The sequence below is a fragment of the Mustela erminea genome, chromosome 11 (assembly GCF_009829155.1).
Source record: "Mustela erminea isolate mMusErm1 chromosome 11, mMusErm1.Pri, whole genome shotgun sequence".
Classification (NCBI taxonomy): Eukaryota; Metazoa; Chordata; class Mammalia; order Carnivora; family Mustelidae; genus Mustela; species Mustela erminea.
In genome coordinates this window covers 12,574,318-12,589,391 of record NC_045624.1, presented here as the reverse complement: position 1 = coordinate 12,589,391, position 15,074 = coordinate 12,574,318, and the positions used below count along the sequence as shown (strand labels likewise).

The following is a 15,074-nucleotide window of genomic DNA, read 5'->3' as shown; positions in this document are numbered from 1 at the left end:
CACCAGATAGAAGATTGTTCAAGTAAGCCAGGGGAGAGGTGATGAGGTCCAGACTAGTTTGCAATCTGGAGTTTTCATGAACTCCGACAAGATTAGAATAGGATCACGTGTGTGAAGAAAGATGCAATTTTCAGTTGGGCACATGGTGCAGACAGGCCAGGGATAGCCTGAGGAATGGAAGCACCTGAAGAGCCACAGAGCTGCCCGTGAAGCCTGAGGGGAAGGGGCGGTCCCCGCGAGAGTCCCCGAGAGAGACCTGCTAGCCAGAGGGAGCCAGAGCGTCACGAAGCGGCAGCACAGAGTCTAAATCAGGGCAGGAAGGTGCACGCTGCATTCAGCAGCCTCTGAAGGTTTGCTCACCTCCCAAGTAGAGGGGCTGAGCCCCCTCCACGGAAGTTAGGGAATAAAGGTAGGTTAAGCCGCACGGACAGCACTTCGAAAGGAAGGAAATAGAAAAGGCAAAAGCTAGTGAGAAACAGGGGGCCAGCCGAGTGTTGTTTTTATTGATTGGAGAGGGGGCTGTGTCTTTCTACCCTGACACAAAAGCCAAGAAGAAAGGAAAGAGGTGAGAGATACGGAGATGCAAAGCAAGACTGAGTCGGCAAAGCCTGGGCGCGGTGGGGAGGGCGTGGGGCCCACAGTGCTGGGTCAGCCTTGGACAGAGGAAGGGCGCCTTTTTCCTTGAGAACGGAGAAAACTAGAACAGAGGTCCAGGTGCAAACAAATTTATAGAGTGTTAGGCAGTTCTCCCTGACATCCTGATGGTCTCACTGAAGCCTGGGGAGCAAGGTGATCTATTGAAAATGAGGTGGGTGGTCGTGGTGAGGGATTTTGAAGAGAGATGAAAATAGGGAGCTTTGGAAGGATTATCCAGTGGTACTGAAGACCCGAGACCCAAGAATTTGTCGTGGCACAGGTCTATTGACCTGGAGTATTAGTTGCCCCTCTAATAACATGGGGCCACAATGTGCGATACAGATAGCTAGTGACAGGATTGATCCAGAATAGGGGCTTTTCAGGGCACATGATGCAACACCAAAGATATAGGAGGACCAACAGTGATGGGAAAAAGAGGGACTTAAGGTAATCAGCTGTTAATTAGGCACTGAAGGAGAATGGTGTGGTCAGGGACTGGAATTCTCAGTGGGATTGGAAATTTGGTGTGGGGTTGGATCTACAGGGGCCAAAATATAACACCCTTTTCTTACTCTTCTGAGTTTGAACCAAGTTATGAAAAAAAATGCAGGAACCAGGCAGATGGAGATCAAAATACCAGCTTTCTAAATGTCAGCAGGACTAAAGGACATAGCTTAGATAATGCGGTCACAGATTTCCAGATACTCTGAATTGAATTCGCCCCTTTAAAACGTCTCCTTTAGGGCAGACACTGCCATAGGAAGCCAACTGCACGAGGAAGCAGTGAGTCCCCATGACAGCCACTTTGGGGGACAGAGGGAAAGAGAGAGGAGCCAGAATTGTTACTCCTTTGTCATTCACCACATGGAAACCTGAGAATAGGGGGGTGGGTCACCCTGAAAGACATACTGAATACAAAAGAATCAGTCAGAAGAACAGAAGAATATGGGACATGGTTAGAGAGTAGAGCATCAAGCTTTTAGATTTCCAGGATGGAGTAGTTCTGGGTAACAGGAAGGACCAGGATGTGGCCGTGGAAATGGGTAGCCAGGGGGTTAGAGCGCACATCAGGGGCTGGGTGACTAGGGAGTATTTTAATTATTCCTGTGGACACTGATGAGACTGAATTGGGGTATCAAGAAGTAGAAGACAGACAATCTAGAGTCTGAGAATGATGGTCCTTGAAGCCTTGGCTCGATCATGAGGCTAGCCTGAGCCATTCTGGGCTCCGAGTGGAATAGGATTCCGGAAGGGAAGAAGGTATTTGATGCATTTCATTTTTGTGTCACCATCTGTAAACCAAAGATAAATTTATTATGGGATGATTCTCTCTTCATTCGTACTGATTTTTTTTTTTTTGGGACAAGTATAAATAGTGGTAGTCTACTTGGACTTCTCTGCTCTGTGTGTGTGAGAGCAGTGAAGGCAGCCATCACCCAGTTCCTGGGTTTCAAGACCAGCCTTCAGTAGGAAAAGAAACTGAGGAGTCCGTGCTCCAGAGTAGAGCTAATTCCGTTCCATGAGATGATTAATTCGCTTGCAGGCAGGCGTAGGTGGGTGACTGACCTTTGCAGGGCTCCTCCCTGAGTTTGGACTTCGGTGCGCATGACAAGTTTTTCTCTCTTCACATTAAAAGGAGTGGCCTCAGACACATCAAGCATCCATCTCGTACACGGGACCTACAGAGAGACCTCCCAGTGCAGCAGAAGAGAACCCTCCTCGGCCCTCTTTGTATAGGAGAATATTACGCAGGCTCGCGTCCTACTGGGCGCAGCCGCAGGACGGTGAGCCGCATGCTGGGTGCAGAGCCCTGGTTGGTTTGGGCCCCCAGACCCCTGTGAGCCACTTGCCTCATGCAGGAGAGGCCCTTCAAGGACCCAAACCAGCACTGTCCGATGCATGGGAACAGCCTGCATCACTGGTGACAGATCACGGCTCCCTCTTTCTGGCACTGACCTTTATGTCGTCGTGCTGGCTTTGGCAGGGATGTTTGGGTATAGAGACTTAACTGGGAGCCTGGCTCCTCCTGTGTGTGAGAAGCTAGGCGATAAATCAAAGTGAGGCAGAGTCCGCAGGCAGGCTTGGGTGGCCAGGCTGAGCGCCGGCAGCTGGCCTTTGGTGGGGGAGTGGGGAAGTGTTAGTGGAAGAAACTGACCCAAATCTAATGCCCCCACACAGCCCATTCCCGAGAGGTGAGCCCCAAGGTCTGGAAAGAAGTGCAGCTGTCCACCATCGAACTGTCCATCACGACGCGGAACAGTCACCTTGACCTGACGGTGAGTGGGCCTTTTTTATTAGCAAAGCCTTTGGTATCTGGGAAAAGTGGCAAAGGCCACCTGCCCTTCCACTAATTGGGTATTTTTATTTTATCCTTTTTGGGGAGAGAAGAAAGGATCAGGGGAAAGAGCGTATGGTGTGGTTTTAAGGAATAACAGCAATGGGAAGAAACAGTGGAGTGAGGCGGGAGCTTTAAGCTTGGTGGGCTCTGAGACGGTATTCTGGGCCCTGCTTCGTCGCCGCCAGGCTTTCTAAGACTTGAGGGCAGAAGACTGTTAGAAACAAAAAGTTAGCCTGCTCCCTTTTGTCTCAGGAATAAAAAATTGTGGAACTTTTACTTGAGTGAATATCACTATTTTTGTGACTATATTAAATATATGGATTTAGGTCCCCAGGAGAAAAAAAATACACATACTCATATACATAGAGTCCTCGCTGCTGACACGCATGGTCCAGTACGGTGGCTGCTAGACCCGTGGCTCTTTGAGTCAGATAAAATCTAGCACTCACTTCAGGTGCCCATTAGCCATACGTGGCTGGCAGCTGCCACACTGGAAAACAGTTGCCAGCACAGATACAAAATGCCGTCAGTGCAGAAAGTTCTGGATGGTGCGCCTGTTGACCAGATGCTAAAAAAAATGTTGAAATACAGCAGAGGTTGACAAAACTGGCCTGCCCCCTATTTTTGTTTGGTGGCACACAAACTAAGAATTGACATTACGTTTTTAAATGGCTGTGAGAAAATCAAGAGAGTATTTTGTGATACACAGAAAGAATACAAAATCCAGGTTTCAGTATCCATAAGAAAAGCCTTATTGGAACAGCCACATTCACTCACCTGCGGGCTGTCTGGGGCTGCTTTTGTGCCCTGACGGCAGAGTCGGTCGTTGCCTCCGACTCCGCGGCCGTCCAGAGCCTCCTGACCCGTGCTCTAGAAGAAACCTGAGTAGTTTGTATTCGCCAGAATGCTAATAGGAAAGCTACCCTGACCTGTGGATGCGTTACGATATTGGGTTTTATGCAGATCCACGTAGTCGCGCACATTTGACCTGGTCCGTCTGGAAGCAGCAGGTGGACTCGGACAGGGTGATGAGCGTGCGCATGCGCCCGGGAGTCTGGCTCTGATGTTTCGTGGAGGAGCGGGTCGCTTTCTAATTAGGAAAGTAACACATGTCCTTCGCAAAACATGTGGGTAACACAGCTTCCCTCATCTCCCAGCTGGACTGAAGAGTTAAATTAGGAAATTCATGAAGCGTAGAGTGAAATGGAGGTGATTATCAGTATAAACGTGGGGAGGACCAGGCCTTTCTAAGCATGGCGTCTAAGGCGCAAATCACATCAATGCATTTGTCTACTTACAATTGAAGAAACTAGAAACAAAAACTTTCATGACAAATTGGGAAAAAGAATGTGCTAGAGCAGGAGTTAATAGCTTTCCTTATGGTAAGGGGGCCTTTATTCTTAGCAAAGCCTTTGGTATCTGGAAAAAGATATACTGGCTCAGAGCCCGCCAAGCCCCCCAACAAACTCTTAAGAAGTAGGCAAAGGACTCCTTTAAGTAACAGGCACGAGCAAAAACAGAAATTCACAAAGAACATAAACTTGGAAAAATAGCTTCTATTTGCTGAATACGTCCTTTCTGCCAGGCACTGCCCTGAGAATTTTACATCATGTCAACTCCTGTAATTCTTATAACTACATTACCGGGGAGACATAACTTTTATATGCATGTAATAGGTCAGGAAACAGGGAAAGTGTTCAAATCGAAGAAATGCAAATTTAAAAGAACAGCGAAATGTCCTAAATTAAGCATGCTGGGTTGTGCCGTGTTGGTGTGCATGGGGAAATGGGCATTCATGCGGTCCTGCTGAATCTGTAAATCACGACACCCTTTCTTGGTGTCTTGCTGGTCTCTCCAAAGCATCTAAAAAAGACTTACTAGGGCCAAGGGTGTGCTTCTGTTTCTAGGAGTTTGTCCTACAGGAATAATCAGATGCACACACATACATAGTGTCGCCATTCCCTTATTTCTTACATAATGGAATTCAGCAAAGACTGGTGAAAATGGAGGTATTAAGGTTGAAAAACAGATTCTATGCTAGAGGAATTTCAAAAAGAAAGATAAAATTTCTAATTATACATTGCTTTTATACCTTGTCTCTGATAATAGGTATTTCTAGTATTTTGTTCTTGCTGTTTAATGTGGCTCTTTTCTCTGATGACGGAATACCAATGAACGGACGGAGTTGGGTCCAGGCTGTGATTGTGGCCCCAGATTAGCCACATGTAGAGTGCCAAGTGCTTTTAATCTTGGTGCCAATTATGGGAGCATAAGATTCTGTGCTGTTATCACAAGGAGCAGCACATTTGTTTTCTGTTTCCACACCTCTTTAAAAGCAAATGCAATAAAATATTCAAAGACAATGAAGCTGCCATGTGATAGCTCCTAACTCGTTTATCATTTATAAAAGTACATTCAGAGTCAAAGAGGCTTTAAGGGGTGTGGAATGTGTGAAAATTAGGATCTCTTGTACAGCTCTGTTCACTGTATTTATAATAGCAAAATATGTGAAACAAATGAACCGGGGGACTGATGAAATCCATTCTGGTACATTTATTTAAGACGTTCTCTCTTCAGTGACATGGAAAGATACTCATCATATATTGTTAAAACCCAGACTGGTATGATATGCATCACATGATTCTCTTTTTCTTTAAAAAGAAACACTTGCACCTATAATTGTGCTTTGTGAACGATGGAGGTAAGGCTCCAATTTTATAATCTTAGCCCAGAGAAAGCCACTGGTCCAAGCACCATTTACTGAAGTAAGCCCCTATTCTACAGTGAGAGCTGGTGTCCCTTGGGCATGTTTGTAGGTTCTCTCTTCAGTTGCTCCGTTTGTCTGTATTAGTACTGTGCCACTTTTGATTATCTTCGTTTTACAATGAGTCCCCTCTGCTTTTCTTCTTTAAGAGTCCCGTTGGCTATTCTTGGCTCTTTGGCCTCTATATATCCCTTAGAAGGTTGATTTTATGAAGTACCATATAAAAATCTGTTATATGGGGTGCCTGGGTGGCTCAGTGGGTTAAGCGTCTGCCTTCAGCTCAAGTCATGATCTCAGGGTCCTGGGATTGAGCCCCGCATCAGGCTCTCTGCTCAGCGGGGACCCTGCTCCCCCCATCGCCCCCGCCTACTTGTGATCTCTGTCAAATAAATAAAATCTTTTAAAAAATCTGTTATATTGATCACAGGATTACACTGAATGTGTAGATCAATTGTAGGAAAAATGACACGTCTCTAATATTGACTCTTCTGTTGTATGAACGTGACATAGCTCTTCATTAGGCTGGTAATGCCTTTCAGGGAGGTTTTATGGATGTGCTGGATATGATCCTGGTTATTTTAAATTTTCATAGGATTATAGATGGTATCCCTTAAAATTTTGTTTTTAAATATTTGATTTAGATGGACATGTAATTGACTTTTTAAATACTGATACTGAATCAACAACTTCATGACTAAATTCTTATTAATTTATGGATTCCTTTGGATTTTGTATAGATTCAGTCATATCAGCCGCAAATAGTGCAAGTTGTCTTTTTCCTTTCAAATACTTAGCCTTCTAATCTTTTCTCTCACCTTACTGCCTTGGCCAGGACCTCAGTCCAGTGTTCAGTAGGAGTAGCGATAGCAGCATTGTTTTCGGACTCCTGCTGGTTTCATTGTGGGGCTCCTAGGTGGCCCAGTTGGTTAAGCATCTGCCTTTGACTCAGGTCATGATCCTGCACTGGGCTCCTTGCTCAGCAGGGAGCTGGCTTCTCCCACTGCCTGCTGCTCCCCCTGCTTGTGCTCATGTGCTCTCTCTCTCTGACAAATAAATAAAACCATATATATATACACACACATATATATATGTAATATATATGTATGTATGTAATATATATATGTATGTATATATGTATATATGTGTGTGGTTTCATTGCTATGTTCTTGAGATTGGTGGGATTTTTTTTATAGATACCATTTATAAGAATAAGGAAGTTTCCTTTTGTTCCTAATCTATGAAGAGTTTTATCATGAATGGGTATTTAATTTTATCAAGTTTCTTTCTAGCATCTTTTGAGATAGTCATGTCATGTGCATCGGTCAGTTCCCACCGTTGATTTCTGCACGTGGACTAGTCACTAGATTTCTGTGTACAATTGTCTCCTCGCCTTCTCCTCTCGGGTGGCTAATACGCCTTCCAGGCTCTGCGTGCCCCACCCTGAGCGGCCGGCCTTCCCTTCCACCCGTCGGCGGCCGAGCTCCATCCAGTCTGCCCCTCAGCTGGTGGCTGTAATTCCGTGCATGCAGTTGTTCAGGCCAGACCTCTTGGAGCTGCCCTGTCCCCCCTCACGTCTAATCTTGGCTTCTAAATACTGCCCGTGCTTAACACAACGCCCCTGCTAACTGTTCCAAGCCACCGATGTCTTTTAGCTGCGTGACTGCGTGGATTCTTGAATGCAGCACCCCCCACCCCCCGCCTTATTCTCGAACTACAGCAGCCAGAGAGGTCCTGTTGAAATGGAGCCAGATCGTATTTTCTCTGCTTGGAATCTTCTCCCGGCTCCTCATTTCTCTAAGCCGCACAGCCTTGTAATGGGCTACAGACCCTCGGGCTCGGGCCTCCCCTCTGCTCTGACTTCGACTCCCAGCGTCTCCTCCTCCCACTCTGCGCCGGCCTCCGGGCTTCCTTGCTGTTCTTTCCTGCGTCAGGCGCGCTTCCTCCGCACAGCCCTGCCCTGGCAGTTCCCTCTGTGTGGATCGCCCTTCCCCAGGCCAGTGGTTTTAGTCCTTGGGAACGTGTTAGAAATGGATATTCTTGGGCCTCACTCACCCCAGCTCTACTGAACCATCAACTCTGAGCACGGGGCCACGGTCTGAGTTTCAACAGGCCCTCCAGGTGATACTTGCTCACGTTGGAGAACCACAGTCCTGGGTACCCACCTTGCTCATTCTCTCACCTCCTACACGTCTGCTCAGAGCTGTTTTTCCAGGAGGCTCACCCAGACCGTCTTTAAAAATGTCACTCTGACCACCCACACCATCTGGTGTTTCTTGTGTTTTTTTTCCTGTCATTTTTCTGATAAATGCTCATATACTTCTAATATACTCATGTTCTAATATACTTCATAATTTATCAATTGTTTCTCTCTATAATTTACTCTTTCTGTGCTTCTAACATGCTTCTAATATATCCTGTAACTCGTTATTTTATTATGGTTAGATTTTATTTTTTGGTTTATTCCCTCCACTCTCCCCAATAGAAGACAAATTCTTGGTAAGCAGAAATACTTGGTTTTTCAGTTCATTGGAGTAACCCAAGCACCTAGAAGAATTTATGGTAGTCAACACTAAATTGTTGCATAAAAGGTGAGCTGAGAGCCGAGTCATCGCCTCGGTGTTCTGTAATTCCCGGGCGAGAGAGAAAGCTGTGCTTCGGTGGTGCTCTTTAATCTTAGGCAGAGGCTGTCTGCTCCCAGCAGCTCATGGATTATCCTGGGGCAACGGATTTTGAACCTGTCCAAAAAGAAACAATACTTGTGTTGGAAGCAGGCACAGAAGCATTGGTTCTGATTTAGAGAGAGCTCAGTTCGAACTGCTAGCCACTGGCTGGGAGAGAACTGGGGGAGTGGCCCAAGAACCAGGTCTGGTTTTATAGCCACTGCCTTGGAGCTCAGTTCTTCCAGACATTTTGCTGGGTGGTAATGAGAAGTCTTTAAACTATCACCATGGCAGAAAGGGACTGCTGCTCTTTGCCTCTGGTTGCATATCAAAACTGCACATAGCACGTTTGAAAACATACACTTGGGGGGCACCTGGGGGAATCCTTGAAGCATCCGACTCTTGGTTTCAGCTCAGGTCTTGATCTCTTGGGTCACGGGATCTAGCCTTATGTCCGGCTCTGCACTCAGTGGGGAGTCGGCTTGAAGATTCTCTCCCTCTGCCCCTCACTTGCACACACTCTCTTTTCTCAAATAAATAAATATTTAAAAAAACAAAAAACCCACATATACTTGGGCTCTGCATAGCAAGAAGCTGAACCCGCGGGTGTGGTGTGAGGCTGATGCACAGTGAAGAGGGAGGCCGGCTAGGGTAGATGGGCTGGAACGTGACCCACGGGGAGGGGACCCCAGAGACCCCAGCAGCTGTGAGGGTTAGTGTCAGAACTTCCCAAACCTCCTACTCTGAGTTCTCACAAACCCAAGTTTTTGTTTAGCTTATCTGGGTAGTGATGAGTTTTATGATATGTAAATTGTACTTCAGTAAGGGTCTTAATGTTAAAAAAAAAAATATATATATATATATATATACATACATACATACATACATACATTTTCAGGATTAAGTTACTAAAAGTGAAGGTCTCTATATAATAAATAGCTTTGACCTCTGAGGCTGAAGGAGGACAACAGGCTGCATTAGCCAAAATGGGGAGTATTAATGTCAGTGTCCTTGACCTTGCAGAGCCAAGAAGACTTCATGAACATCTGCATTGAGCCTGACACGGTCAGCAAAGGAGACTTCATAACCATAGGGTAAGTGGGCTGCGGTTTGTGGGAAACGTGCGCTGAGTAGTTCGTATTCTAGCACCTACTATGCAGATCCCCATGAAGTCGAAGACAGACCCCGTGGAGGACTTGTGGTTTGGGGACTGTGTAGCCTCTTTCCTTCAAGCGTTTGGGTCGACATGTAGGACGCACCTCTCCAACTTCGGCCTTCCCTGTTAGTTTTGGGAAAATCCGAGTGTGGGGGCAGCTGCCTTTCCAGGGAGATGAAGGACTCCTGGGAGCACGGCCCAGTGTCCAAAACCTTGGCTCAGGGTCAGGGTTGCTGGCTACAAATCTCGATCCCGCCACATCCTGGCCTCACGACTGGGAAAGATCCGTAAATTCTCTGGCTCCTTTCCTCTGTGGAACGGAAGACCGTGATCACCACTACCTACCTCAGGCTTGTTCCGGAGTCTCAAATGAGAGGACGTGTGGGAAAGTCTTTCTCCCGGGAAGCGCCTCACCTGACCTTGTCCTCCGTCCAGGGCAGCGATGGAAAGCCGGAAAGCCCGCAGAGCCACGGAGCACTTTGCACAATCTCCCGGCTTTTCCCCTTTTCCACTGAAAAAATATCCCCAGTCCTGCCTGCTTTGTGAAGCCCGACCTCTGCCGGAGGCTTATTGGTTACGAGCGCTCTAACCCCCCACCCGGCTGCTTCAGCACAGCCTCTGAGCCCGCAGGTTGCCATGGCACCTTGGGAATCTGCTCGGCGATGGCGGCGTCCTGCTTTGTCTCCGAGCTCCCTCTTGTGCCCACGAAGGAGCAGACATTGCTGCCGCCCTAGCCCGGTCTCCATGGCTACTCCATTATCCGCACCAGCACTCAAGGCAGAATGTCTTTGCTTTGTCGTGTTCTTGCCTTTGGTACAAATTCTTCAGATGCCGAAGAGCTGATTCTGCAGCCTTTGATTTCCTCGCTGTATGTGTAGTAGAAGGAAGAAAGGGAAACCTTTCCCTTCTCCTGGAGAGTGTCTAGAAGCCACACACTGTCTTAATTGAGACTCTGGCCCATAGGGCCTGCTGTACTCAAATCTCCTCCATAAAACTGACATCCCAAAATAGAAAACCGATTCTATTGCTCAATGCAGGTGAAGTCAGATGTTCTGCACCACCGCTGTCCTCGTCTTCGGCAGCAGGAACACGGCTTCCTTTGGTCTCTACAGGAAGTGAGACTGAGTACTGTTTCCTCTGGGTATGGGACTAGAACATTATGAGGTTACTCTAGAAAACTCTGAAGCTTCATATACTAAAGAATTAATGTTATCATTTAATGATAAAGAATGGACTGATTTACTTGGATTAGCTTTCCTCTTCCCGTTGACCACGACTGGCTCCCAAGGATATGTGTGCATGAGGAGAGAGAGGGAGTGTGTGTGTGTGTGTGTGTGTGTGGTCTGATAGGTTTACTATAAGGCAGAGATAGCATACTACTGTATGCTAAGCAGACTGTTAATATGAATATAGAGAATCATATATATGAGATGTCTACTTTAAAAAATGTTTTCTCCTTCAAGTAATGAGAGACTCACAAGTTTAGTGCTTCCCCTAAAAAAAATTTCAGTCTAATTTCTAAATTCAGGATTTTTAATGACCCAAGAATTAGGTACAGAATCACTCAGTCTTAACTTCACACGCAGTTCTCTACAGCAGGTTAACCTCCTTACTCGGGAATACCTATCACACTGCTAAGCAAGAAGCATCGTGGGAAAGTTATTCACAAAATCCCATGGTTCAGCATGGCATGAGTCCATCTGTTTAAGCTCAACAAAAGGAACTCGCTACGCTCTTGGGGTCGCGTGCAGTCGCCGGCCTGGTGTCTGAACATGCTTTCTCCTGTACCGACAGAAGCAGAAAGGTGCGGGACCCCGGGCTGCGTGCGGCCGGCACCGAGTGTCTCCAGGCCAGCCAGTGCACTCTGCTGCTTCCCGAGGTGAGCGGGGCCGCCCGTCTTCCTTTCGAGAAACAGACCCTCCTGTCTGGTTGCCTAGTGTGGGCTGAGCATGTGACCAGGCTTGGGGTGACGTTAGGGGATACTCGAGAGGAGAGGACGCCCTTGAGGAGCCCCGGACGCCCGGGGCTGAGCTGGGGACACCTGAAGACTTCCAGCATGGGTCAGCACAGTTCTGTAAGGAGATCTTTACACCTCCTGGCCTTTATTTTCCTGCATGTCCATTATGCAGGGGTTACTGTGCTTTAAGACACACACACAGTTCTCTAGTTGGCAGATACTCACAGCAGAGTCTACCTTCACTTTTTTTTTTTAAATAAAGGACCTAGAAACAGTTTTTGGGATGGCACTGAGGTCTCCTGTATTAGAAAATTCCGAGCTTGGAATACCTTATATAAGTGGGGAAAATGTTAGGAATGTAGTCTAAATTGTGTAGTCATCCTAGAAGTCATAGCTCAGGAGGAAGTTCCCGCAGATGGCGTCTGCACACTCGGGGCCCGTCATCCCACGGTATTCAGAAAGGATTGTAGGTAAAACAGACGCTGTTCCCCACAGTGGGTGGCACTGTCGTTTCAACATAGCCACTGTTGAACTAAATGCATGAATTAGGGAAGGTTTTACAGACTCTGTAACATTAATGTTGCTGTACTTGAAGGATAAAGCCTAGTAAGTCCTAAAGAAGAACCATGAAAATAAAAAGCGGACATCACGGCTTTCCTAAGCTAAGGGCTGAGAAGGTCCTAGAACATTGTATTTTAGGAATTCCTGGAAGGTGCGGCAGGACCCCTGTATTTTAGTAAATATTTTTAACTCATGGCCTTGTTTCTCAAATTCCCAAATACTCTGGGAGGTGATAGAAGCCGACCCCTGTCTCCTCCTCTCCACAGGGAACGGGGGGCTCTTTCAGCATCGACAGTGAGGAGTACGAGGCGATGCCTGTGGAGGTGAAGCTGCTCCCCAGGAAGCTGCAGTTCTTCTGCGATCCCAGGAAGAGGGAACAGTTGCTGCCCAGTGCGGCCCCGTGAGCTATCAAGGTGGGGAGCCGGCCGCCCCCACGCTGCACTTTAGGCCTCCGATGGGACCAGAAGCCTCCCCTGTCCCCGCAGTGTTGTCCCAGGACCCCAGGGCACCTCCATGGCAAGCACCCTGCCCTCGCAGCGCTTCCCCCTACTCCGATCTTCCCGCTAGCGCATGCTCAGCCTTCGCTGCACCCCCTGCTCCCTCCTCCAGTGGTTTGCCCCAGGAGGGTCCGGAGAGGCCCACCTGCGCAGGCTGGGAAAGGGCTAGACCTCCTTGGTCCCCATGCGTGCAGCCACAGTCCAGGCCTCCCTGGTCTCGCCCGGGACTTGAGGGGGTGCGGGTGCCTGCCCTCTCCACTGCCGTCCTTTTTCTAGGCTTCTCCACGGGTGCTGCTACTTTCTGAGCTCAGATTCGAATTAAGCTTGTTTCAATCCAACGACCTGGGAGGGGTTTTTGTCTTCAGCCCTCACTAAGAAACTTAGTTTGTATTATTTTTTAAAGTAGTGCTTAACTATGGGTTTGCATGAGAACCACCTAGGATGCATGTTAAAAACTGACAGGCTTGGGGCGCCTGGGTGGCTCAGTGGGTTAAAAACTGACAGGCTTGGGGCTCCCTCCAAACCTGGTCACTCAGTCTGGGAGTGAAGCCCAGGAATCTGCATTTGTAAAAAGCAGGCACCCTCCCCAGGTGCTTCTACTCCAAGAGGTCCCCCAACCTCACCTGTTCACCGTTGTAAAGCATACCCCCCCATTATGCTTACGCACCCCCAAGAGTATTTTGAAAGATCATGTATCCCCCTTCTAGATATCAACTTAAGAGTTGCCAAAGTATGTGTTTCCTGGTGTCATGTAAATATTGAATTATTTTAAAATAAAATTGTTATATCACTCTTTTAAACATATTTGGTGCAATTTAAATGTAGAGCAATTTGATACTTACTCTCCATTAACAAAAATAAACCAATAGGTTCTTTGGTATTTCCATTCTGTGTTCAGCAAAGAATGCTATCATAATGTAATGTATTTTCAGGCCTGAAATTTTATCACTTATCCTATTTTCTTGCCAACAAAAATATAAGTGGAAATTATTTTTTAGCGTTAACTTGGTACAGGATTAACTGTACTGATGAAAACCATACTGCAGATTTTTGATAATTAAAAACTAACACTTTTAGAATGCTCTTTACCTTAATGAGGCCAAGAACATTATTTACAGCTAAGATTAAAACAGGACTCAACATCATTTATATTCCTTGTTTCATTTTTTTATAGATCGAAGCACCTAAGTTAGACGAGAGAAAGAATTCTCATGTCATACAGCCCTTTTAACGTAATAGCTTGATAGATCTTCCTTTTGTTTGTTGAAAGAGAACTAGAAAGTACCTGATTTGTTAAGGATTTGTAAGTCCCTTTATCATTCATTTTTAATACCACCATCAGGAATTTTCCTGTATTTGGTTGCCCCTGAGGTTTCCATACTCCAGAGGGCAGTGCCCGGAACGAATGAGCTATGAGCCTTTCTTTTTCTAAAAAGGGAGCATGGAGTGAATGGGGGAAAGGGGAAGCAGAACTCACAGGCCTTGGCCACAAGCTCATTCCCCAGACAGATCAGTTTTCGGACCATAGGAATCCCCTGGAGAATGAAGACCAATGCTTAAAAGGATTATAAAGCAGCTACAAAGAGCATATGAAGAAAGATCACTAAAAACAAGGCTCACCTGTTCAGCTCTGTTCTTCAGAGGTGTTAAAAGCTGTGCTTTGCTGCCCCAAAACAGGTGGGTCCCAACCTGCAAAAGGAGCCCCCACTCCCTGGTGCCCACAGAGGGGCGCGGGGACACTTTCTCCGGGAGCCAGGTGAGTCCCGAACCATCTCGGTTTTCCGACAGATTGTAAAGGACCGGCGCCCAAGCTGGCTGGCTTCTTCCTTGATCAGTGGGCGGCCAGCACGTGTGTGTATTTAGCGGTTCCGATCCGTCCAGTGAAACCACGGGACATAAGATCAGGGAAAGATATTTAAGAGATTAATATTCTTATTCTTTTTGACATCCGTGATCCCTGGTGGGAATTTTGCTTTCTTGCTTCAGGCTATTTCTTGCGAGAACATTCTTCCTTCTCGTTTACGGCCTTGTTCTTGCCCTGGTCCTGGCCATGGCGTCCACAGGAAGGACACGCGCAGTACAGCTCAGAGAAAGCCTTGGCAGCCCGGCCCTGAAGGCAGGCGTGGAGGAGAGCCCTGACCACCTCCTGTATGCAGAAACCGTTGGCTAAGGCTTGACTCAGAAGCTAGGATGATTTCCACTAAAACCCCAGCAGATGTCTTCGAGGACACAAGCCGCTGGCTGAGCCCCATGGCTGGTCCGCACACACAGCCGTAGTGAATGTGCCGGTGCCTTCTTTACACACGCTAGGGCTTCCCTCAGTTCTCACCCCAGCCGTAGCAAGTAGGGATGTCAGATCGGGGGGTCACAGACCTTGGAAAGGAGGAACCCGGCTTTGAACACAAACGCCAATGACATTAGGAATTCACCCTGTATTGCCTTAAAAGAACTCCCCAAAAGGTTACAAATGAAATAAACCTTGAGCGTGTGGCTATGTGTGTGCAG

At 47.1% G+C, this 15,074-nt stretch overlaps 2 protein-coding genes across 5 annotated transcripts in view; one reads left to right on the top strand and one right to left on the bottom strand.

Moving 5' to 3' along the window:
* AGK (acylglycerol kinase) overlaps nt 1–13,031 on the top strand; it is a 72,867-nt gene extending 59,836 nt beyond the window's left edge. For all 4 annotated transcript variants that reach the window (XM_032303904.1, XM_032303903.1, XM_032303906.1 and 1 more), the window contains exons 12-16: nt 2,273–2,420; nt 2,815–2,912; nt 9,422–9,492; nt 11,349–11,433; nt 12,339–13,031. In XM_032303904.1, coding sequence (XP_032159795.1) covers nt 2,273–2,420; nt 2,815–2,912; nt 9,422–9,492; nt 11,349–11,433; nt 12,339–12,476 — 540 coding nt within the window. In that variant the 3' untranslated portion in view covers nt 12,477–13,031. The remainder of the gene's footprint in view (nt 1–2,272; nt 2,421–2,814; nt 2,913–9,421; nt 9,493–11,348; nt 11,434–12,338) is intronic.
* Nucleotides 6,876–15,074, bottom strand: part of DENND11 (DENN domain containing 11) — a 53,054-nt gene continuing 44,855 nt past the window's right edge. Inside the window, exon 10 of the mRNA XM_032303900.1 lies at nt 6,876–8,473. The gene's annotated coding sequence lies outside the window, so the exon portion shown is untranslated. The remainder of the gene's footprint in view (nt 8,474–15,074) is intronic.